Raw genomic sequence first — 25971 nt, 5'->3', positions numbered from 1 at the left:
TTTGAGAAATAATTGTAATGAAGTTGTCCAAATCAGACCACCGCACTTTGGTATGAAAACACACAATCATTGTCGACCAATTCTTGGATGTCTATAATCAATTAGACATTGAATCTCCTACACGCCCAAATTGTCTTTGTTGGTAATTGAAATTATCTTTGTTTCTGGATTCTTCTTTCTCTTTTTTGGTTTTTAAAGTTTAAACTTTTTTCTTTCTTGAAATAATTACGTCACAGTGTCTCATTTCACCGTTGTTTTTATATTAACAGCAGGTAAATGCATAACCCATCCAAACCCACCCTAACTTAAAGTACTCTTACATTTATATTTTCTTGTAAGTATGTATAATTATTCAACAATATTTTCTTGAAAGATTTTCTATTACAAATAGAGTATATGTATAATTATAAATATATGTCTGGATAATTATAACATAAAATCAAATCAGTTCAAAGCATAGTAGACAAAGAATCGAAAAGAATTAGTCAAAACCAAAAAATCCAAGCAAAATTCGTACATGGCATATGCACATAACATGATCAGACTAGAGACTAAGGTAGTTAGAACCACACTAGTGGACACACCGTTTTTCTACTAGAATTGGTATGTACCAATAACAACATGTTTCGGTGTACCGTTTCAGATTTATTGATTTTTTTGAAAAATATTTGATATACAAAACATAAAATATATCAATTAAATTAGATTAAATAATTTAAAATATAAAATACTTATCAATATACTTCACAAATAAAATTTCATCATTTAACAAATCTAAAGTAAACAAAGAAAAAAAACATCCCACACATTAAACAACAAAATTATCCACAACATTATTTTTAAAAATCTACAACAAAATCATCCTGTTCTAAATAAATAAAATGAAAGTTTAACAAAAAAAACATACATAAAATGTTGTGTTTATGAACCATATAGAATTTTATCTTCTTTTTCTTTTTCTTTTAGTTTGTTTGTTATATAAATTCCTTACTTTTTATTATTCATTAATTTTCTACTTAAAATTTTAAAGTTACTCCTTTACCTTGGTTAGAGTTTAAATTTGATTAATAAAAAATATTAAAGTTGGTTAAATAATAATTTTATCTATTTTTTAACATTATTATTCATGCACTTGCCTATGCACAATGTCTCAATTGGTGCAACCAGAATTGGTTGGAACAAGTCGGTGCAACAGGTACAAACTGGAATTTACACCAATGCGGAAAAGAGAAGTAATCGTTCTAGTTTGTTACTAGAACGGTGCGCACCGGTCAGTGCAAGCAGAACCAACTACATTACTAGAGACTCACAAACTATAATTGCGCATAGTGAAACTCGAACTTAGGTACTCAATTATCCAATGCTTCTGCCTTAATCCAGGATGAGATGTCAAGTCGTCATCGGCACTATTGAACCATGTTTAAATGACGCATATAAGTATATCTATTATTAAATTAAAAATTTTAAAAAACACATAACACTTAAAACATTTGATCTAAATCTACACTTTATATAAAAACAAGCTAAATGCTGGAAGTTGGAGTTAAATTTTTTTATGAATTGCTCATGTAAAAGTCAAACCTTTTAAAATGACCTTATAAGAATAAAATATTTACTGAATGTGCTCAAATGAAGGCCAAAGCTTACAAAATTATCAAATAAGGGTTTTTCAAATATCGTAAATGATATTGAAAATTATATTTCCAAATAATATTTGGTTCAACCATAATGTGTTATATTCTAAACATGTCACCGTTTATCTAATTTTTATTACAAATACATAAAAAAAACCTCTTACTTATATATTTAAAATATTTAACGTTTGCTTCATCAAACTCCTAAAAACTGAGCATTAGTTTGAACATTAAATGGATGGCTTGTATTGAATTTAAATCATGGCAGACACTAAAGCAATGGAATTTGTTTTATTGAACTTTTAAGGGATAATTAAGTAAGTAATTACAAATAAAAGAAAAGAAAGGGGATGGAAAAGGAGAAAGGAGCAGAAATGAAAATGTGAAATACTTTGGTGTTCGGACTTTTTTTATAATAAAGTATTTTGAATTTATATAAATCTTTAAATATTAATAGTTCAGAGTATGTAAATTTTAACAGTTTCTTGTGTCATTATTGTATTTATGTTTTTTAATTACTTTTAGGTTTTTTTTGGTGAATTATAGGACAAAACCCTAACAGCAATGTGATAAACATGACTTGAATTTAGACCATATTTGAGGCGGTGAATAGGGGTGTTCATTCGGTTAACCGACCCGAAATTGCTATAACCGAATTAACCGACCTTCCAAAATTTTTAACCGTTAACCGAACTAAATTTTTTTTAAAAAAATTAACCGAACCGAATTTTTTTCGGTTAATAAGGTCGGTTAACCAAATTAACTGAAAATTATGTGTTTTTTATTTTTGGTTAAAAATTACCCGAATTACCCGAATTAACCGAATTACCCGAAAATTACCCGAATTACCCGAAAATTACCCAAAAAATTCGGTGTTGAGCTTGAGAAAAAATTGGGCCGGGTTTAATTTGACCTATTTTAGGCCCTACCCTGCAAAATTCAGTTTACCCGATTTTTTTTGGTTAACCGACCGGTTTCGAACCGATTTAACCGTTAACCGAAACAATAAAAAAAATTAACCGACCCCCGACCGAATTTTTTCGATTAACTGACCGATTAACTGAACTCGGTCGGTTAACCGAAAAAAAATCGGGTTAACCGAATTATGCACAGCCCTAGCGGTGAACACCCTTAGCTATCAGGTCAATATACGGAGTTCAATTACTTTTAGGTATTAATGTTATATCTCAATTCATTTCATATTTTTGTAGTTTTATCTTGTTATTTAATTTAGAGAAAATTTGTCATTATCATATCTCACTTTATAAAATATTTTTGCATAATTAATCATAGTGATTCAATTTAAAAAAAATTATATGTTGTGGCATATTTGTCTTTTTGTGTATATTTATAGTATTATAATTAAAACATTTTATCCAAATTTACACTTTATATAAAAACAATGTTAAATGTTCAAGTTGGAGTTCAATCTTTTATGAATTACTCACATAAAAATCAAACCTTTCAAAATGGTCTTATAAGGATCAATTTTTACGAATATGCTCAAATGAAGGCCAAAACTTTCAAAATTGTCAAATAAGAGTCAAACCTTTAAAAAATCTCAAATAAGGGTTTTTCAAGAAATATTTGTCTTTTTTGCATAGTTAATATTTTGTTTTATATAAAATTTGACATATTTATTATACACACAAAATTGAGTCAAAAATTGACTTTGAAAAATTGGACTTCTATTTATCAACTTTGAAAGAAATACAATCTCTAAATTTCCTGATTATAAAAAAAAAAAAAAAACTCCTTTGATTCTTCTCTTGGATGGAGCTTCAATCCAAGGGTTGCTAAGACTTATCTTGGAAGAATGCAGTTTACTTCAAGAGTTATCGAGGCTTAATCTTGAAGTTGAGTTTGGCAAGATACTTACTTCAGTATTTGATTGGATTGGATTAAAGGGTCTTTGAGACTTGATCTTAAATAAATGATGTTTGCTTCAGCGATTCTTGAAAACGACTTTTATCACCTTTAAGTTGTTGTAATCGGATTGCGGAGAACTTTGATACAAGGTCGTGTAGACTTGATCTTGGAAGATTCCGCTTCAAGGGCCTTCTAGGCTTGATCTCGAAAAACGGGTTTAGCCTCTTTTCTGTCGTTTAAACAAGATCGAAGAGTAGCTTTCTTGGGATTTTAGAGAAAACTTCTAGTCTTCAAAATCTTCACCCTAGACTTTGATTTCTAAACTCTTGGACTTCTAAACGAGTGGTACGGTGTTCTTCAAAATTTCTTTGAGTTTTTCGAATTCTTCAGAGATTTCTTGGGATTTTAGAGAAAACTTCTAGTCTTCAAAATCTTCACCCTAGACTTTGATTTCTAAACTCTTGGACTTCTAAACATGTGAAGTTGTGCTAAATGGCTTGAGGGTAACCACTTTTATAGTACCAATTAGTAAAGTAAAAGAAAGTTCTTATAGAACTTAATCTCTTCATTTGACTGTTATACAAGAATTAAACTCTTTTATTGATTATTTATCTCTTCATATTAATTACTTAATTATAGATACAATAATCATTTAATATTATTGCTTAATTATTTTAATTTAATTAGTAATAATATAATTTTTATAATCTATCTCTTAATTAATTTAAATCAATCAGAGAACAAATAATTATAGTACAATGTATGGTGTCATCATTTTTACCTTGAAATTTTGTCTTAACCTGTAACACCTCTAACCCATATCTGTCACCGAAACAGGGTTCGTAGGATTATCGAAGTTTACAGATTTAAAAACAGTTTACACATATCATTTACTATTTATAACCGAAATCAAACATATTCAATCATAATGTCCCTTGAATGGGCCTTCGAGACCCAATTTATGCTTTAGAAACAAGTCGGGACTAAACTTGAAACTCAAAATTTTTTTTAGGTGCAGGAGATACACACTCATGTCCCAGGCCGTGTGGGTATTCGATGTGAAGCACATGGCCGTGTCCCAGCCCGTGTCCATAGCCATGTAACTCTCTTACTTGGGTCACACAGCCAGCCATATGCATGTGTGCTAAGCCATGTGGACAATTTAATTTTCGAAAATTAGGTGCAGAAGTCACACAGCCAAGTCACATGCCCAGGTGCTAGGCCGTGTGACACACACGGCTGAGACATATGCCCGTGTCTCTGCCAGTGTGAGTAATTCGAAGCATTCTGTTTCTCAAAATTTAAGATGCAGGGGACACACGACCAAACCACACGCCCGTGTGCATGGTCGTGTATCACACACGGCTGAGACACACGCCTGTGTCTCTGCCCTTGTGGACAAAATACGATCATTTCCAAGCCTTATTACTCACCCAAATTTGCCTTGCACCTACATTAACATTTTAACACATTCCCAAGCCAATTCAAAACATTTAAATCAAACAAAAACTAAATCTTATGCATGACATATCATCACATATTTTCAAGTGTCCAAACTTACCAAATACACATATATGCATTTGGGCACATTTTACCAATTATGCTATTACAACTCATTCATCAATAGGCTTACAATTTAGTTCATAAATCTCAATTTCATCAAATTTCACTTTACAAAAGTTATTTATTTATCAACAACCTTTTATTTTTCTACCATAAATTTCAAAATTTCAGCATAGTCATCCATGGAAAACTTTTAATATTTTGATAACTTTACAAATTAATCCCCAAAATAGGTAGATTAGGTTACTACGATCTCGGAAATATAAAAATTACTAAAAACGGGACAAGAATGCTTACCCAATTAAGCCAATTTAACTTGAACTCTTTTCTCTTAGCTAGGGTTTCCATGAAAATAATTTGGGGAAAGATGATGAAAAAGATGATATTTTGTTATTTAATTTAATTTAATTATCATCTTTTATTTTTCCACTTTCCAATTTAGCCATTTTCTTTGATTAAATTTCCATGGATGAATCATCATAAATATCTACTAACTTCTCTTAATGGTCTATTTTCCTTATAAGGGCCTCAAATTTTGAATTCCATAGCTATTTAATCCTTCTAGCTACTAGAATTCAACTTTTGCATTTTATGTAATTTGGTCCTTTTTATAATTAAACATGAAATCGGTAAAATTTTTCTTATCAAAATTTTCTAACGTCTTTCCTATCATAATGCAGACCATACAATAATATTAAAATAAATTTTCTTTTTAACTCCGATTTGTGGTCCCGAAACCATTGTCCCGATTTCACTGAAAACGGGCTGTTACAACACCTATGATAATTTCGACTTAACACATAGCACTTTGTAATTGGTCCAAAAACTTCTTCACCTACATTTATGCATTCATATTATTTTACATGTCAGCATGTTTTTATTATTTCTCATATCTTGTTATAAACTTATGATGATTCAATTACTCTATATTAATTTTAAAAATTCACCTGAAAATTACATCATTATATTTATCACATGTTAATATAATGAAAATTTCGAGTAATTTTGATTAATTTAATTTAATCAATTTGAAATAATCAATAATTTTCTTCCAATAACCATATAGAAAGATTTTAAAATTTCTTCAAAAATTACGACTCCAATTACAAATACTATCACAATTGCAGATGATATAATATTTAACTACATCTAAATACCTATAACTAAAATAAACCATTACTAATTAAAATCAAACCAACAATCAAAATATATCTAGAGCTAGACCATAATAAATATGGATAAACACGAATATAGTAGTACTTAAACTAGAATTTATTGATAGAATAATAAAGATTTATAAATGAATTTGTTGTGAACTAAAAAAAACCTAAAAAGTTTTAGAACTGTTGATACATGGTATTAACGGAAGCGGAGAAGAAGATAAAAAGGTAGGGTTTGGAGTGTTGTCCCCTCCTTCTCAACTTCCGTTGATATAGTGTATCAACAATAACAAAATAAATTATATATTAATTAAAAATAAAAAATATCAATAAAAATATTTTGAAAAGTTATTTCTAAAAACATAAAATATTAGTTTCAAAATAATAAAATAAAAGAAAATAAAAATTACAGAAGGAGTAACTCCTAATTTGTCAATTTATAATATATATAAAAAAAATTAGAAGGCAACGTATGACCCACCACTAGTTTTGATAATATTAAAATCATAGGCTTGAGATTTGCGAGTTGCGACACAGCAACGGAGAAAAATAATTGCGCCAACCCGGGACCCGTTCGATCTCGTCCGTTTTGCCTCCTCTGCTGTCTACAGTCTTGCGGACCACCTAACTCACCCCTCGTCTCCCGACGCGTGCTACTCTCCTCCTACTTAAGTCTTTGCTTCGCTCTCTGTCCTTGTCAACCCTATATTATTCAATCATCATTATTTTTTATACATTTTCTCTTTTTTTTAATGCAAAAAGTGCTGCATGGGTTCATCTATATATAATGCCCTGCGAATCATCATTTCAAATCATTCAGTTCACAAAACCCAAAAAAAAGTTCTTTCTTTTTTTCCTTGCAATAAATTGTGAAAGCAACCTTTTAACTTTCACCGTCATTTTTCTTGTAAACAAAACTATGGCTTCCTTTGAATTTGATAACGTCAAGGCCGAGAAAGAAGATGCTTTATGGAGGTACAACATGGAGAAGAAGTTGAAGATTGGACTTCGTTTAACCGGATTTTTGTTGGCTTTGTTTTTGTTTGCATGGTCTTGGTTCCCTACTTTCATCCCTGGCACCCTCGAGGTTACCGGAGATTTCCGCCGCCGTTTGGTTTCTGCTTTTAATGAACCTCTTTTCACCTTTGTCCTTGTAAACTTCATCATCGTTGTTGTTTATATATTGTCTGGCGGAAAACACACCCAGAAACAAACCACAAGCGCTGACATCTACGACGAATACGTCGGCAGTTATCGCCGGAGTATACTCAGATCCACCGTCGCCACTGCCGTTCCTGCCGCGGAAGAGAGCATGGTGGACAAACAAATTGTTCATGTAGAAAAGGCGGTTCCTCCGGTTTCTCTTGTAAAGCAGCTAGAACCGACAGTTGAAACGGTTAGAGAGACAAAGACTTCCCTTTCACCAGTTGAACAACCTACAACGACGACGACGGCGAACCGTACAGTACCGACAAAGACAAAGCCTGCCGTTTCATCAACTGAAGTCAGGGAAAAGGAGTATCTAAGAAGTCAATCAACGGTTTCGGAATCTGTAAACCAAAGAGCGCCAATCGAGTTTCGGAGATCCGAGACATCAATCTGCGAAGGCGGCGGCGGAGAGACGGTGGTTTCAGGTATAGAGCCGCGGAGGAAATCAATGGAGGAAATGAGCAACGAAGAGTTTCAGCGGATCATAGATAGTTTCATTGCTGAAAGAAAGAAAACTCTACTGCAAGAAAACACTGTTACACTAGGACAAAAGAAAAGTGCATGCCTATCCTATTGAAGCATTAGGAGGTTAATTACAACATTATTAGGTTTTAGGATCATATAGTATTGATAACTGTTAAGGATGTACAGTGATAATATTTCCCGGCTTAAAATTAATAAGATAATTTATTTAAGTTCTATGAACACAAAACTCCAATCGAAGTCAGATCAAACACCATGATCATCAAGCTAATATATGTGTTTCTGCTTTGCCGAGTTTATTACTTGACTTACGAATCAAATGCAATCCATTTTTTTGGTAGAAAAGATGTTGTTAATGGTTCCCAGATATTGAAACTTCAATCTCAAATTTGCCGAATACTATTTTTATAGATATGTAATTGGATAAATCTACGGATTTAAAACCCAGTTTAGTAAAAATTTCAGTACAACCAGAACTGGGGTTTGGTACGAATTTTGGAATGTTTGAGTTTCCTTTTCAGTAACAAATTATTACATTATCTGTTTATTTTATTAAAAAACACTTAATTCACCATTTTAAATTTTGGTAATTAACTTTTTTAGAAAGTATTAATTTCCTTTATTTTAAGTCCATTTTATAACGGATCTTAAAAAATTTATTAAGCAACTTTGGCTAACGAAAAGTGTCATGTGACATGTTTTGACTAATGAAAAATGCCACATGATAATTAAGTTTATTTATAATAAAAACATTAAATTTAAATTGACTTTGAGCGGTCATGTGGCGCTATTAGAACACGCCAAGTGTCAATTATTTTTAATTTATGTATTATATATTATATTGATTAAAAATGTAAAAATCATATATAATATATAAAATTAAAATGTTATAAATTTTAAAAAAGTACTTAAATTGCAAAACTTGAATACCTTTTTATAATTTTAGAATTATAAATTTTAGAATTTTATACAAAAATATTTTCATACCTTTTTTAAATTTTTAATTTTTTACATTTTTGTAATAATATTATTAATTTCAACTATCAATTATTGTATTTTTGTAAATTTTATTTTTATAATTTATATAATTTTTTCTAGATTATATATATATATATATATTTCTAAATTTTTATATATTTATTTCCATTTTTATATTCTTAATGTGTATATAAATTTAATAAAAGAAAAAAATTACATAAAGATGTCAAATGGTGCTGTGTGATTGGCTATAAGATTTTTTTTAAATGGACTAAAATATATAAATGAGGCATATTTTAGATACCAAATTGAGAATTTGAATGTACTTTAAATATCAAATTAGGTAATATCCTTCATGAATAAAGCAAAATCCCAATTCTTATTTATCAACTATGGCAATTCAAGAGCCAAAATATTGAAATAAAAAATTTAAGAAAAAGCGCCAAAATACTTTATATTTATCATCAGTTTGGTTAGAGGAAACATTCCTTAGTTATTTTATATTTTATTCATTTCCTTACTGTGTTTTTCTGTTTTATTTTGATATTTCTTATGTTTTGTATTTTAATTAGTGCTGTATGATAAATTAGAAAATTAAGTGTTGAAAAATAAGTGTTAAACATTAAGTATGAAAAATTTAAGTACTGAATTTAAATTATAAAAGTGTTTGATATATTATTTAAAACTGGTTATGGAATATATTTAGATTGTTTGATAAATATAGATATTTTAAATTATAAAATAAAATTTTACATTTTATCCTTAATTTTAAACATTTCATCTTATTCTAAACAAAAATCAAATTTTAAACATAAAGTTTTTATAGGATAATTCAATATTAAAATAAATAAAATATAATTAATTAATTAAAATATTTGTCATTAAGTGATAATTAAGTAACTCTTGTGTATTTATTATTTTTCATACTTTTTATAAAAAATTATCAGATTATTTTTAATTTGGATTATCAACATACATAAAGAATCAAGTTATTGAAAATATTAATTTTAAATTTATTTAAAATTTTCAATGGTCTATCAAATATAGAGTTACTGTAAGATTAAAATGTAAAGTCTCAAACAATATCAAATTCTTTACCCTGGATTCAACCAGCATTCGTACATAATCCTCAATTGCTTTCCAATTCTTGATGATTATTGCATAGAATATATGCATTCCAATTTCAGTGTTTGACTATCAATACCCAAAAAATCTGAAGCTATATATAGTACTAGTATGTAAAAGAGCTGTGAAATGCATGAAAAGAAGCCAAAAAAGGTAACTGTTGGCTTCATGAACACCCCCCGGCCCCCCCATCATGAAAAATTACACTGTTAATCTCAATTATTATTATTAATAATTCCTCTACAATAATATCTACTTAAGTGCATTAGAAAAGGGAAACTGGCATTGAGTTGTGTTGTATGTCACCACCAATTGAGAAACGCACGTTTACGTGCTTTGAATTAACAGTCGAAAATGAAAGCACTTTAATAATTTGATTAAATAAAATTAGAATGTGGATGAATTTACAACCAAAAAGCTTCAAATCATTAGCAAGAAAGTCAATAACTTTTGCTCTACTTTTGTCTTAATCTCATTCTTAATCGTGTTTATCGAAACTTGGTTTAACTTCAGAATCCCTTGGAACAAAAAAAGAGAAAAAAAGTTGCAATTCCAAGGACAAAGTAGCTCCCACCAACAGCTTTATGTATTGTCCCTTTGAAGTGATATATTGTGTCATGTCTTCTAATAATTCCTTTTTTCCTTGTAAAAAAAACTCTCATTATTTGCCTATGATTAGACCACAGTACCAAGTAAGTTTGAAAAACTATGAAAGCCCAGCTGTTTGCAGTACAATAATTCAAGGCTTTCAAGAACATGGTTTTTATTTGGTCTTCGATGTTTGACAAAAAGGACCCATTGGGATAAAAAAGAAGGGTTGAGGCTATGGTGGTTTAGGCGGTGGTTTGTTAGGGAACAATGGGTTCAGAGTGGGGTTCAAACCTCTCGTGTGCTATGGGTACTATTCCTACCTATATATATATTCGAATCAGATATACATCTTTATCCGATAATCTAATTTTAGGTTAAGATTCACTTCTTTATAATCATCAACTCTTACCCATGAAAATTATTTAACCAAAAAAGGGGAGGGTAGTTCATTGTTTATTTACTAAGCCATCATCATTACAAACATTTTCGTTGTTTCGCAGCTTGGCATTAACCGTCAACTGGGCGTTGATGAAAAAACAATTATTTGATCCATGCAGGAAGCTCCCCTACAAATGGCAGATATATAATCATTTTATTTCTATTCAACCTTCGACTTTATATATATATATATGCACACACCATGCATCACCTTGACTTCATCACAATATCCATTACCTGCAAATTGCATCTCTTTTAAACAAAGTATATCCTGTTACTGCTATATTCAGCTACACATATATATAAATGGGAAACCATTAATATTTTATATTGAAATACAAAGGTAGTTGTTACTTTCATGTTGCGATAGCAATAGTAAATATCTATTATACTATGAAAAAGTGAAAAAGGGCAAGTTGCCAATTGATTTTAAATATTATTATAATATAAGATTTGTCTTCATATTGGAACAATAATATCCTTGTCTGCAACCAGAGATTGTGATTTTTATTTCTGTTCTACTGCTCACTAGCTGTCATATATGATATTCATTTAGTTGTTGCTGAATAAAACATCACTTGAACTCTCACTCCTTTTTCCACTTTTCTAAACCTTTCAACCAGGGGGCAGCCACCTCTAATATAATATTCATTTCTTTTTAATAATCATTATAAATTTTGATTATATCTTATTTTTGTAAGACAATATCTAGAGTTACCCAAAACCCCTCTTTAACCCATAAATAAAAGGATAATACGTTTCAACACACTCAAACCCACATCCTCCTACATTAACAATAATACTCATACCAATCGTGCTAACACACAATCAACAATATAATATTATTTTAGTAATTCGTGTTGACTTTTTAAAAAGTCTTTTAAATAAGTGTATATCTAAATATAATTCATTGTTTTTTTTAAAAAAACTAAAATATTTTGGTATCAATTATCAAACCTATGATCTTCTTATTTATAATATTAAATAAGAATGACAACAGAGCAATAGCTTTTCCTCGACTCTAATCCCAACGTCAAACCATCATGCCTTTCTGTCCCAAATTTTTAAATAATGTTTCGTAATACGTTAATTTTGGCAAAATTAAACTAAATATATATTATAAAATAAATAAAAATTTAAAACAAAGATATATATAAAATTAAATATATGTTATAATTAAAAAATAAAAAGCAAGGGAATTCATTGTTGATATATTGCATTATAAATTATTATATTAATCTAATATGTATCTATTTCTTTAAATGTATATAAATTAAATTAAAAATTAAAATAAAAATCACATTTTAAGTCTTATATGTATAATTATACCAAATTACACATTAAAACGAAATTGTTGATTGTTTTTTAGTAAGTATAACTTCAATGATTGATGTTTGAATTATTGTAAAATTGCAAGTGATTTAACGTAATTTCTCGGAAGCAACGAGGAAACTGGGATTAGGGGGGCAGACCACTAGACAATAAATGTAGGGTTTCATAAACAAAAGAAATTTTCCTAATACAAAAAACAAAAATGAAATATTTTGTAGGTCAAAAACTGGGGCATGATCCACTTTAATAAGATTTAATGAGTCCTTTATTTTGAAACCAAAATTGGTCCCCCACTTTTCTTCTTTTCCAAATACCAAAACTGCTACAACTCCTTTTTTATACTCTTCTTGTCGTCAACATCAACATTTATATACATTTTATTTCTTTTCAAAGGTATATTTAGTATAAATAGACTACATACATAATACAAATTGATATTAAATATGGAAAAGAAGAATAAAAAGATTTTGGGACATTACATATAATATGTTATTATTTACTATCATAAAAGATTAACTCGGTTCAAAAGTGATCTAATTTGATTAAGATTTATTAGGATTTAATTATTAAATAAAGTATAGGTCAAATATGTATAATCACTCTACTAACTAATTTCTAATTCTAATTAATGATGCACTAATTAGAAATTAGGGTTAATGTGCAAAAGTACAAATTGAAATTAAATCAATACAAAGCACAATAAATTAAGAATCCAAAAGAATTTGAATAAAATTCGACTAAATGAAAAATTTGGCCACTAACGTTTAAATGTTTTGGCCCTAATTGTATTTTGAGCTTTTTTGCCATAAACATATATTCTTTTTTATCAATTTGCTTTTTTAATGATTTGATGAAAGTGTCGTTAAAAAAGTTAACGAGATGATGTCGACTTTCATACGTGAAATATTTTTCATGAGATGTAATTTATTACTTAGATAACCCGATAAAATAATTACATGTGAAATTAATAAAATAAATAATTCATGAAGTTAAAAATAACTCTTAATTAAAAAATAAACGTAATTATCTAAAAAAGTTTCAAAATGAAAGTATACTTTCAATATTTTCGATTTGATTTATTAAAACATTTTTTAGATAATTACATTTATTTTATTTAAATTAAGAGTTATTTTTTAATTTCATATATGATTTATTTATTTTATTATTTTCACATGTAATTATTTTATTGTTATCAAGTATTAAATTATATCTCATTAAAAATGTTCTACATCATTCTCGTTAAATTTTTTAATGGTAATTTCATTAAATCTGTTAGAAAAAGTAGTTTGAAAAAAAAAACAAAGTTTAATGGGCAAAAAAACTAAAAAAATACAATTAGAGCTATTTATGCTTTTTGACCCGAACTGACGAAATTGTAGATTTGGGAATTTTAATTCCTATTTGCAAAGGAAACCACGTTGGGCTGCCTAATATATTTTTAGCTTTTCCTTGTACAAATTGTGGGCTTCTTTGTTGGATTTCCTTGTTGGGCCTGGAAAGGCAACCTATGCATGAATACTTTTTCTCCCAGAGAATTCTTAGCTTAAAACCTCTCTAAAACCCCCCGAAAATGGACTCTTCTACACACTAAGAAAAAAAAATGTGGTTTTCAACCAAAGCTATGCCTTCCTACGAAGCAATTCTGTCAGCAACCGCCTCTCTCACCGCTTCCGTCATTCTTTTACGAACCATCGCCAATGATTTCATCCCCGAATCCATCAAAGATCGTCTCTTTTTACACCTTCACAAGATTTCGTCCTCTTTATCTTCTCAGCTCACGGTCGTCATCGAAGAATCCGACGGGCTCACGGCCAATCAAGTCTTCCACGCCGCAAATGTTTACTTGGGCGAAAAGCTGTCGTCGTCCACGCCGAGGATCAAAGTTAACAAGCCCCAAAAAGAGAAGCGTTTGCAAGTGACTACCGACAAGAATCAAGAAATGGTGGATGTATTCAAAGGTGTGAAGTTGAAGTGGGTGTTGCTGTCTACTTCGAGGAACCATGTGTTAAAGAAAAACAACAAAAATGGGGTTTTAAAGGAGGAAATACGGTACTTCGAGCTGAGTTTTCATAAGAAGAACAGGGAGATGGTGTTGGGTTCTTACTTGCCTTACCTTCTTCAAAAAGCAAAAGAGATAAAAGAAAAGAACAAGACATTGAAGCTTCACACGGTTGATTACAATGGCACTGATTATTGGGGTTCCATCAGTCTTGATCATCCAGCAAGTTTTGATACAATGGCAATGGATCCAACAGTGAAGACTGCACTGATTGAAGATCTTGATAGGTTTTCAAGGAGAAGAGAGTTTTACAGGAGAGTAGGGAAGGCTTGGAAACGTGGGTATTTGTTATATGGACCACCTGGAACAGGGAAGTCAAGTTTGGTTGCTGCCATGGCTAATTATCTTAAGTTTGATGTTTATGATTTGGATTTGAAAGAAATTCAATGCAATTCGGATTTGAGGAGATTATTAATTGGTACTGGTAATGGATCTATAATTGTCATTGAAGACATTGATACTTCACTAGATTCTGCTGAAGATGACAAGGTATGCATCAATAATGAAATATCCCTTAAAATCTATTGGCTCATTTGACCATTGGTGCCTTTACTGCAGGTTACATTATCTGGTCTACTGAACTTCATTGATGGACTGTGGTCAAGTTGTGGGGATGAAAGGATAATAGTGTTTACAACCAATCACAAGGACCGTCTTGATCCAGTGCTGCTAAGACCAGGACGCATGGATATGCACCTCCATATGTCTTACTGCACATTTAGTGGTTTCAAAACCCTGGCTTCTAATTACTTGCGAATTCAAGATCATCAACTTTTTGGTGAAATCAAAGGGTGGTTAGATAAGGTTCAGGCAACACCAGCTGAGGTTGCAGGAGAGTTGATGAAATGTGAAGATCCTAATGTTGCTCTTCGAGGACTTATCAAATGGTTTCATAACAGGGCTAACACTGAGGTGCAGGACGGTAGTTTGAATATTTAAATAGTGTTTAGGACCTGATTTTGTAATAGCTGTTACTGCCATTCTTTTTGCTGCAGATAGAAAAAAACAAATAACCTGTTCAAGCTGAATATCAATAAATAAATAAAAACATCACAATTATGTTATGTTCAAACTGAATTGCACCGTCCTTTGCCGTTGTAATGTCTTGGTCTTGAGTTGATTTGAGAATGGATGACTTATAGTTTTCTACAGATGCCCGATTGCAGTCGCTTAGTACAGTCAGGGAAGCAATAAGAGCAAGATTCAGACATAAATAACTTCAATAAGGCATGACATATTTACAGTAGAACAACAAAAACAACAAAGCTTGTTACTTCACAGTTACGCAACCTTGTGGTTTTGCCTTAAAAAAAAAGTCTCTAAAACTAGCCAAGAATGAACGCTGGTGAAATGCATACAGATTTATAGCTAAAATGGGTTCCCAATCTGGTCGATTATGCTCTGTAATCCAGATTTATAGCTTGGATAAAGAAGCTGCACAGCCAATTCATTCTTCATATGCGCATTAGAAACTCGTTTCTCACCTTTTAAAGTTGTTTTTTGAACAAATGGTTCAGCTCTCTCATGAGAAGTGATTTCCTTGACCAGAGAAGGCCACTTTTTCTCAACCAAGTCCAATGCATAAGCAAATACCTCTTTCCGAGATGCTGGATCATCATCTACAATATTGTAAATTCTCCTGAAAAAAGTTACAACATAATGACTGGTTCGATATCTAGATGCCATAGACAAGATATTTAGAAGGTTATTAGAAGTTCCAAGAATCATGAATTTGATTCTGCATGATGGAGGTTGTCGAATTACAAACTGATATTTTGATGCCAAATCTCTTCTTGAAAGTAGATTGTAGTATGATATTCTGAATTCTTAATCAAATGGACTTCAATTGATACTTATTCAGTAAAAATTCACTAGCGAACCTAACTGCAGCTGATAATTAAAGCATACCTGGAGAGTTGGATGCGAATGCTGGCCTTGAGTGCTTGACAAATGTCCGCCACGTGAACTCTGGACGTGAATTGTTTAGCAACTCTCCGTTTCTGGGATTCTGATAAAGGTCCCTGCTTAATTATTGTGTCAACGGCACTGCAAAGGAAAGAAGCAGTTCTCACTCATAAGCCTCCTGAAAGTTTGTGCAGAACTTGAAGTGCACAACAATAAGCTAAAATGAACATTTATGACACGAAAAGTTCGATTTAAATTCATTGATGATTAATAATGACATTATTAATTTAAATGAACATTTATAACCAGTATTAGAGTAACTCAAACACAGTTGGTGTGGATCACGAGTATATTAAATTTTTTCCAATTTTTCTATGTATGCAAATAGTTTTTGGAATTTCTTAACCCCATGCATTTGACTTGTATATGCCAGGTATGGGTGCTGGACATGGATACTTTTAAGGAAAATGAAGAATCAAAACAACATAGAACAAATCTGCTGATAACTTCTTTTTTGAATAATGATCTGCTGATAGCATTAACATACAAAGGTGGAGCTGATTTACATAGCTAATCATACATGAACTATAAAGGCCAAAATTTACCTAATATCACCATCTTCATAAAATAAACTCGTGCTAACATGTGAGTTCCTTACTAAATAGTAATTCTAAGCATCAAACTACTGGTTATGAAAACTATCAAACCTTCTACCAGGGCCATAGATACCTCCAAGTCGGAATACTTGTGCCTTGATCCCAACATCATGTGCTAGATTCAACCATCCTTGCTCAGCAACTAACCTCAATTTAGCCATCTCATTTGTAGGGCTAGCAAGGAAACTGCAATTATATAATGCAGGAAATTAGTACTCCCAATGGGGAGTCATTTATAAAACACTAGTCTATGTGGGTATGGTCTTGGTCTTACTCCTCGTCCACGCATGCACCACCACAATCCCCATATACACCTGTTAAGATCACAGTGGATTTCCATGCCAGATAAGTTTTGCTAAACATAATGAGGTTGTTAGGCATGAGGTATCAAATTGTACTATTACTTTTAAGGAGTAAATGGTGCAAGGTTTTGTCCTTTACAAGGAAGACGAACTTCTAAAATACACAACGAAGCTCTCCAACAGATACCATAGTCCCCTCTATTGATGAGTAAAGCCGCAGAACAGTGTGAACATGACAATGGCTAGATAGTTTTTCAAGTTTTAAAGCAGAACATTAAGCTGATATAGATTACTTGCAGATATTCAAGCATTAATGCATGCTATGTTCAGCAAAACAGCAGATATGAATATGATGAAAGGTATACTTGTAGAGGACAAATAACAGAGCCACTGAAGATTGCCATCTATCATTGTACTTCTTAGAAGTTCTCCATGTTGAAGCATCTAAAAATCAACAAATGAAAAAAAATATGCCAAATTAAAAACCTCAAAAAAATGAGCATGTTGGCCGAAAAAGGATCAAATACAGTAGGCACCGAAACATTCTCAGCATACCGGATCACCAATACCCATAATAGGAGGAATTGAGACAAGAAGATGTGTATAGGATTTCAATGTATTCATGGTACCCATCCTATAGAACATAAAACATGAAGCAAAAATCATTACAAAAAGGAAATTATGACAAAAGCAAATAAAAAGAAGCAAGATGCAATATACAGACATAATTGCAAATGAAATTAAATAAAAACTAAAACTTACTCTGGCTGATTTGCATCAAAAAGTAGAACATCGAGTCCTCTTTCCTGAATTTCATTTCTCTTCTTCATGCTTGTGCAAGTCCCAGAGACAATCCTACATATAGAAGCATAGAAATGAACCAACGATGAATGAATTCTTTAAAATTTTAATAAATTACAGATAGTGGATAGTTAGGAAATCTTACCAGCCTTCATTCCGGAGCTCCTCAGCAAAGAATTGTCCGACAAAACCCATGCCAAGAATAAACATCCGATTCTGAGAATCTTGGCCCGTCTTCTCCGTTTGGTAACAGCTAACCCCATTCGCATAAGTTAAAAACTTTGGGGTTCTAGCTGATTTTCGTAAACGATGGTTAAATTGAAGGGGAATGCCTGAGAAAAAATGTCCTGATAATTGACAAATTTCCATCTCCCGAAAGTGTGGCTTTTGAAACGTTATTGTCACTTTCCTTATAGTTTTGGATCAACAATAAAGATTTAATCACTCAAATACAAGCTAAAGTGATCGAGTATATGATATCCTTCTCCTTTCTGCCCATTTTTGGTGTTGATTTTCGTTTTGTGAATAGGGGTGCAAGTGCCGCAGCCGATTGGGTAGCTGGCAAGACCCGTTTAAGGACTTGTCCCCTTGATTAGGCGATTTCGCCCCCCGCTGCTCTTTTGAGCTTGTTGTAAGGATTGTTTCCTGTTTCTGGTTGTTTTAATGAACAAAAAAATACAAGCTAAAGCGGCTTAGCAAGGATTAGGAGAGACAAGAGGCTTTAGATTACCCAGATACACGACTATGACAATCAAAGTCGGAAGAATATTAGTTGCTTTAGGACACCGCTGGTTAATTGGATTAGCCACCATTACTGGGCTCAACACCTTGAACATGACCATGAGGGTAAAAACTCTCCATTACAATAATATCTTTCCTTTAATTGTACATATTTTATCATTTTAACCTTAATTATAAGATATTCAACAAATTCAACCCTAAATCCCTCAACATAAATGATGCAAGATAAATTTGTTAAAATTAAACTAAATTAACAGAATATATAAATTTTAAAAGTTAAAATTATTATTATACCAATCAAAATAATATACCATTAAAGAAGACATTACTACAATAATTAATTGTCTAACTTTCAAAATTAACAAAATTAAATTGTTTTGAATTTTTATAGTATCAATTTACTTATTTTCACCTCCAAAACCATAAGGATAATATTTCGGATAATATTTCTTTCATTAAAATATACCATAGGCACCCATATTTTTTTGAATTTGTAATTTAATTTTATATTTTTTAATATTTAAGTCTAATTATTAACATTGTTAAATTGTAGTAATATAATTAAAAGTGACAGAAATTAATTTAAAAAGTAAAATTAAACTTTTAAAAATAAAAATATAAAAATTAATTTATTAATTTATTAATAATACATCAACTTATGGTTTCTTGATGAAATTATTACAAATTACAGCCGGGAAAACACCCAGAACGTTCAACCAAGATTTGATTTTAGTGGAAATTGCCCCAGGTTTTATGTTAACAGGAATTATTATTTATGGAAAGAAAATATCCCAAGCCATCAAAGTTAAAACTTCATGAACTACAAATTGACAATCAATGGTGGTTGAACATTTGAAATGAAATAGGAATATAACAACCTGAGCTAATGCTAAAAATCATTCAATAATCCAGATTCAAGGATTTCAATTCGGTATAACATGCAAAGGCCCCTTCATACAATGGTCTCAACAACATTGTGTGCAACCCTTTTGGTATGAAAAGCCATGTAAAAATTTGAAATGCATAGTTGACTTCTCTAACGTGTTGATAAACGAACTGAGTTCTTGACTTGAGGAAATTAGCGATAGCTTCGGGAAGAACAGAAAAGCTCTATTCTTTCCCAAAATCGGCACTGTAGTGTGCACTGGATTCCAATTTCTTGGCTTCATTCAATTTTCTCACTGCCTGCAATTTCATCAGACAGATAGAAGTGAGCACATCATCCCCTCCCAATTGTTATGCCAAATAAAAGAGAAGTCTTTCGGGTTTCAAGGTTATACCTTCATGAAATCTTCGTGGATGACATAATCACGTTCTGCACGAATTGCTGACATTCCAGCTTCCGTGCAAACATTTCGTAGATCAGCACCATTAAAGCCCTAAAGCAATGGTGATAAATATTATATTTAGCAATGTAGATTACAGGCATGAAATAGAAACCAGCAACCGTTCACTTACCTCAGCAAGTTTAACAACAGCCTCGTAGTCAATTTCACCATGCTTGGCTATGCCAGCAGCATGAATCTTGAGGATTTCCATTCTTGACTGCTCATTTGGCAATGGGATCTCTATCTTTCTGTCCAGCCGTCCAGGACGAAGCAGTGCAGGGTCAAGAACATCAGGGCGGTTTGTAGCCATGATCATTTTAACCTGCATGAAGCAATTTAAGCTTTTAATGATTTCCCCACATTTCGGAGAATGTAAAAGCAAACTTGTGTACTAGGGCAGCAATTAAGGATTGCATTGAGAGAAATTTGAGTTCCAGAGGAAACACCATATATTAAAAAGTGCATATGATTAAAGCAACCAGCCATTCAGTTCAAATATTTCCAAGGTAAGCTTCTTCTCCAAGGACACCAAGGAGATGTTATGACTCTATATTTCAAAGCAGTAATCGCAGGCACTTAGAAGCTTACTATCGATAAACAAACTACCAGAATACCCCACCCTTCATCCACTTCATTTGGAAATAAAAAAAAGTATAAACTACTAAATTAAGTCATGAAGAGATGTAGTTGAAGTGCAAGAATATTTGCTTTAAATCACAATCATGAACTAGCTCAGATCAAAACAATGTACCTTCCCAAGCTGATCAAATCCATCAAGCTGATTAAGTAACTCCATTAGTGTTCTCTGTATTTCACGGTCAGCACTTGTTCCCTCACTGAAACGGCGTCCACCAATAGCATCAATCTCATCCATAAAGATAATGCAAGGCTGAATAAAAAGAAATGAACATAAGAGCAATATTAAGGGGTATATAGAACAGAAGAAACATTCAAAACACCAGGCTCTCACTTGGTGATCACGTGCATATCCAAACATTTCTCTTATCAGTCTTGCACTTTCTCCTATGTATTTGTCAATTATTGCACTTGAAACAACCTGAATTCAGATGAAGAGAAGGTAAATCGCATTCATTCAATGAGAGGTTAACAAGCCAGAGAAAACCACAAAGGTAATAGATACAGTACAAAAAGATGACAGACCTTTAAGAAGTTGGCATCAATATTACTTGCTATTGCTCTGGCTAACAATGTCTTGCCAGTACCAGGAGGCCCATAAAGGAGGACACCCTGCAATGAAGACAAAATATTTTAGATGATTCTCAACCAAACATCACTCTGCTACAGATTGCTTCACCCATCAAGATAAACACAAGTACACCCTTTAAAACTCTATAATTAGAAGAGAGGGAGACAGGAAGCAATAATCACCTTGGGAGGTTTAATTCCTACTCTAAGGAAAAGCTCAGGATTCATGAGAGGGAGCTCAATAGATTCCCTCAGCTCTCGAATTTGATCAGATAAACCACCAACAGCCGAGTAGCTAACATTACCAGGATCCTCGTGCAACATGTTGTAAACAACTGGATCAACCTGTCATCCAAAATGTATATCACGATATCAGACATCTGCAAAGAAAACTTACTTTTATATCGTAAATATAGCTGAACTAATTTGAATGCTAATTACTTCACGAGGAAGTGCCCGCATGATAGTAAGTGTTGTCATGTCAAGAACCACTCTAGTTCCTGAAGTCAGTTTCTCCTTATCAACTTTACTGCGGCAACCAACAACATAACGAGGGCCACTGCTTGCTTTAACAATCACTGCAAACTCATACAAACATCCAATTTTATGGTTATTATCATTTATCAATTCTCACTAAAAGTGAACCAACATTAGCCTAATATCCAAACACAACTACTCAGACTCAAGCTATGCAGTTTTACCTAAAAGAACAAGTGAATAAGATTGTAATGCAAGTTTAGAAGATGCCTAGCCACTTGAACTAATGTAGAAACATCAACATTAGAAAAAGAAAAACAGTGGGGGCAAAAGTATAGTTACAGGCTTACAGCGTTCATTATCAAGAGGCCTGAGAACTTCCCCAATGATCTGCCCAACACTCTGAAGAGACTTCAAATCATCTTCTGTTTTGTTGAACTCCTTCTTAGCAGCTCTCAGATTCTCCCTACCTGAACATTCATGAGCATAACTGATATGAAAAAACCATCTAACAAATACATAAGGCTAATCAGAGAGGTAAAGATTCGGTATTCAAATTAATAGCTACAAAACTTGCTCCTTGCTTTATTTTTCTCTTGTATTTTGTCAAGGGCCCCAAGAATTTAATTTCATCATCAGCAAAGGCCAAAAATAAAAGTCAATTTGCAGCCCAACCAGAGAAGACATCGCAAAGGATAATTTCAATTGAAAACAAAGTGATTGTCTATTGTGGCAATCAAAGCTTAAATCTTTTCTCGCCAATTTTACCACTTCAAGCTATCTCTACAAAGAACAGGAAAAGATTTCAAAACAACATATTTGCAAATTGCTTTAAGCACAAACAAGCAGCTGATATAACCGATAGACGAACCAAAACGGCAAAGCAAAACCCTAATTCCTAAATGAGTAAACACCAAAACTAGAATTCAAATTAAAATAAAACGCATATAAAAAAAGCGTCCTAAAATAGGGTTAGATGAGGGAGGTTATGAGATCAGATTGGAAGAAACCTGCTCGAACCCTGGATTCGTATTCTTTGTGTTGAAGGAGTTTCTTCCGATACTCCGCAACCGCATTCCGGCGTCGCACAGCGTCTTCTCCGTCGCTCATTGACACGATCTCTCACCAGATATCGAAATCGTTGGAGAAACTGCTTTGTTTTTGGGGCTTTCGAGATTTCAGGATGTGCGAGTTGGGACTATTGATTGTAAATAAATATATAAAAGTATTTCACTCAAAAGAGGAAAAGGTTAGATTTTTTTTGGGTTAATATAAAACTTAGCCTGATTTTGGGTTTCAATGTTGAATTTGTTAACTAGATTTTTTTTGGTCTCATTTTGGTAGGTAACTTTAATTTTGATGTTTAGTTTGGTATTTAAATCAAATAAAATTATATACTTTTGCTTTAGTAAAAATATACGGACTTAAATTGAGAATTTAAGTATCAAATTAAATATTGAAGCTAAACTTAGGTATTTAACTATAACATAATCATCAAATTGAAAAAGTTAAGTATTAAAATGAGTATTAAAGCCAAACTTAACATGAAATTGAATATTAAAATAAAATTTATACACTAAATAATATATTAACCCATTATATAAATATTTTTACTTTTGAACCAAAACGGCAAATGATCCATAGTTGGTGCAATAAGATGCATTGCATTTGAAGAAAAATTCAGATTAGAATCTTAAAAAAAAAAAACTTTGTAATTAAATTCTATGAAACAAAGATATATAAAATGAAATTTCTTTTATAATTAAAAAGGTAATTATTAATTTAATAAGTACACTTTTTGAATAATTACTTTATATTGTACAAACGCGGACTTTTTAGCTAGCATTACATAATAACATGTATGAATAGAATGGAACACAACTTCTATTAACATAAACTTGGATTCCATCCTTCAACAACCTTGATATCTTCATTATTTCTTTTTTCTTTTTTGAGAAAAAAAATGAAATTCATTAATGAGAAAAAGTATTAAGACAACAAGCGAATAAGCTAAAACTCGAACCAATAGGCTCATCCCATACACCTGAACTTATCATCTGTACTCCCTAACCACACTATCTTTAGTTACAGACAAAACATTCTTACTAAAAGAAACGATATGAAAGCTATCACATTCTATGTGGTTTGCATATAACAAATGTGCTCGAGCTAAAGAACGAGTCGCCTTGTTGGCACATCGACAAGTCCAACAGAAAGACAAGTGTTGAAATTAATTTTTCATCAGTAAACAATTATGTAACAACACACCTAATTCAGAAAAATCAGATGATGGGTGTGACAAAGCCAAAATTACAATCACAGAATCTGACTCAACTATATCATTATCGAAGGCTAAAGATTTTAACCATGACAAGACCTCCTTGATGGTAAAAGCTTCGACAATGGAAGGACTAACACGAGCATAAATAAGCACTTAAAAAACTTTTAAGCACACAACCCGTAGAGTCCTGAACTACGACCGCATACCTTATAGCCCCCTCTTGCTCGAAACATGCAGAATCTACATTACATTTTAGCAAGCAACCTTCCGGAGGTGCCTAACCAACCCTTCCCCAACCACGAGTTATTTTGTCCCAATCACCACCCACATCAGCTGTAGCAAACACCCTTATCGACTGTTGCCAACAGGTCCGAAAAGCATCAACAACCCAAACGACTGATGTTGCAACCACATTTCCCTTTTCCAAACAAAATAATTGTGATTAGACCATGTCATCCGACATAGCACCAATACATGCTATAGATGCTCAGGAGTTGCTGAGTCAAGAAGCTTGCAAAATATGTTAGTCATTGTTGATTGACCGAATGAAAAACCAATAGCAATCCAAATAGCCTGCGCATACGAACAAAGCAGCAAAACGTGATTCTTACCCTCAACCTTACCACATCGGCTACATAAGGTAGATAGTGGAATACCCTTCTCATTTGAACGAACCTGTATAGGTAAAAAATGCCTCAAACAACGCCAAACAAAGTCTTTAACCTTTAATGGAATTTTACATCGCCATAGCTTCGCCCAAATCGTGTTCTCATCCAACAATGACCAATCCAAACACATATTAAGAACAACATGGTATGCTGACCTCACACTATATCTTCCATCTGGATTAAAATGCCATATCAGTTGATCCGTTGTAGGAGTGTCGCTAACTAGGATCCGAAGAACACATTTTGCATCATAAAAAGCTAAAATGTCTTCCACTAAGTCACTAATCCATGCACAACCATTACCATTAAATAAATCAACAACCTAGAAGTGGCTCACATAAAAATTCATGTCATCAACCAACCATGGGTCAACGAAATATTGAAATATCATTGTCATTCCCAACTTGCCATTACATATCACACAAAATCACATGTTTTGATGCCAAAATATTGCACCATACAAACAAGGGATTACCACCCTCATAAGCATCAAGGAAAGATCAATTTGGAAAATATTTGAATCAATAAACAAAAGAGGACAGATCCATCATAAACCGGACAATCTTCTTACTCAACATTTAAAGCTATGTAAATCTCGAAAACCCATGCCACCAAATTTCTTAAGGACACACTACTGCTCTTACAAGGCCCACTTGAGCTCCCTCGCTCCATTACTATCACTACACCAAAATGAGTTCATCAACTTTTGAAGATCATCAAAGAAAGTGCGAAGCAACAAAAACACACTCATGCAATAGATTGATAAAGCCTACACTATCGTGTTAATAACAATATCCATTTATTCTTCCAAGACAACAAGTGCTTACTAAGTCGTTTATTTAGAAAAGAAATTTTGTTACGTTTGTTACACCAAACAAGAGAGAGAGACCTAAAGATACCCATAATCGTGTGTCGAATAGATGCCAACATGTTAGAATTTATCGCAATACTTGATTCCTGGTAATTTATAACCTTACCCGATGCAGCCTCATAATTCCCCTCAACACTTTTAATAATATTGCAGTCAGAGACAATTGCCCGAAAGAAAGTTATCATCCGTAAACCCGGAGATGAGACACACTAGGTCCTCCACAACAAACAGAAACCCCTTAGATTGCTCATTGCATTTTTGCGCTACGGAATAAAAAGCTAAGCCCTTCAGTAA

At 32.2% G+C, this 25971-nt stretch overlaps 4 protein-coding genes across 4 annotated transcripts; 2 read left to right on the top strand and 2 right to left on the bottom strand.

Moving 5' to 3' along the window:
* The first annotated feature begins 7145 nt into the window (after positions 1 to 7145).
* Positions 7146 to 8012, top strand: LOC105765983 (uncharacterized). The gene has a single exon (XM_012585273.2). It carries the CDS (start codon positions 7146 to 7148, stop codon positions 8010 to 8012), a length of 867 nt encoding a protein of 288 aa, XP_012440727.1.
* Positions 8013 to 13757: 5745 nt separating this feature from the next.
* Positions 13758 to 15518, top strand: LOC105770255 (AAA-ATPase At3g50940). The gene is made up of 2 exons (XM_012591372.2): positions 13758 to 14930; positions 15000 to 15518. The coding sequence occupies exons 1-2, from the start codon at positions 13983 to 13985 to the stop codon at positions 15378 to 15380; spliced, it is 1329 nt and encodes a 442-aa protein (XP_012446826.1). The 5' UTR covers positions 13758 to 13982; the 3' UTR covers positions 15381 to 15518.
* A 125-nt stretch (positions 15519 to 15643) lies between these two features.
* Positions 15644 to 18932, bottom strand: LOC105770257 (hypothetical protein). The gene is made up of 8 exons (XM_012591374.2): positions 18251 to 18932; positions 18067 to 18159; positions 17860 to 17938; positions 17670 to 17748; positions 17277 to 17316; positions 17054 to 17188; positions 16350 to 16487; positions 15644 to 16080 (listed from the first exon to the last, which is right to left on the bottom strand). Exons 1-8 carry the CDS (start codon positions 18472 to 18474, stop codon positions 15810 to 15812), a joined length of 1059 nt encoding a protein of 352 aa, XP_012446828.1. The 5' UTR covers positions 18475 to 18932; the 3' UTR covers positions 15644 to 15809.
* A 663-nt stretch (positions 18933 to 19595) lies between these two features.
* LOC105770042 (26S proteasome regulatory subunit S10B homolog B) lies at positions 19596 to 23108 on the bottom strand. The gene is made up of 10 exons (XM_012591075.2): positions 22868 to 23108; positions 22208 to 22327; positions 21822 to 21958; positions 21564 to 21725; positions 21336 to 21422; positions 21145 to 21231; positions 20926 to 21063; positions 20305 to 20496; positions 20127 to 20225; positions 19596 to 20031 (listed from the first exon to the last, which is right to left on the bottom strand). Exons 1-10 carry the CDS (start codon positions 22965 to 22967, stop codon positions 19957 to 19959), a joined length of 1197 nt encoding a protein of 398 aa, XP_012446529.1. The 5' UTR covers positions 22968 to 23108; the 3' UTR covers positions 19596 to 19956.
* Positions 23109 to 25971: the final 2863 nt, after the last annotated feature.

This window comes from Gossypium raimondii, chromosome 5, assembly GCF_025698545.1.
Source record: "Gossypium raimondii isolate GPD5lz chromosome 5, ASM2569854v1, whole genome shotgun sequence".
Lineage (NCBI taxonomy): Eukaryota > Viridiplantae > Streptophyta > Magnoliopsida > Malvales > Malvaceae > Gossypium > Gossypium raimondii.
Note: the sequence above shows the minus strand (reverse complement) of the source record. Positions and strands in the feature narration are given on the sequence as shown.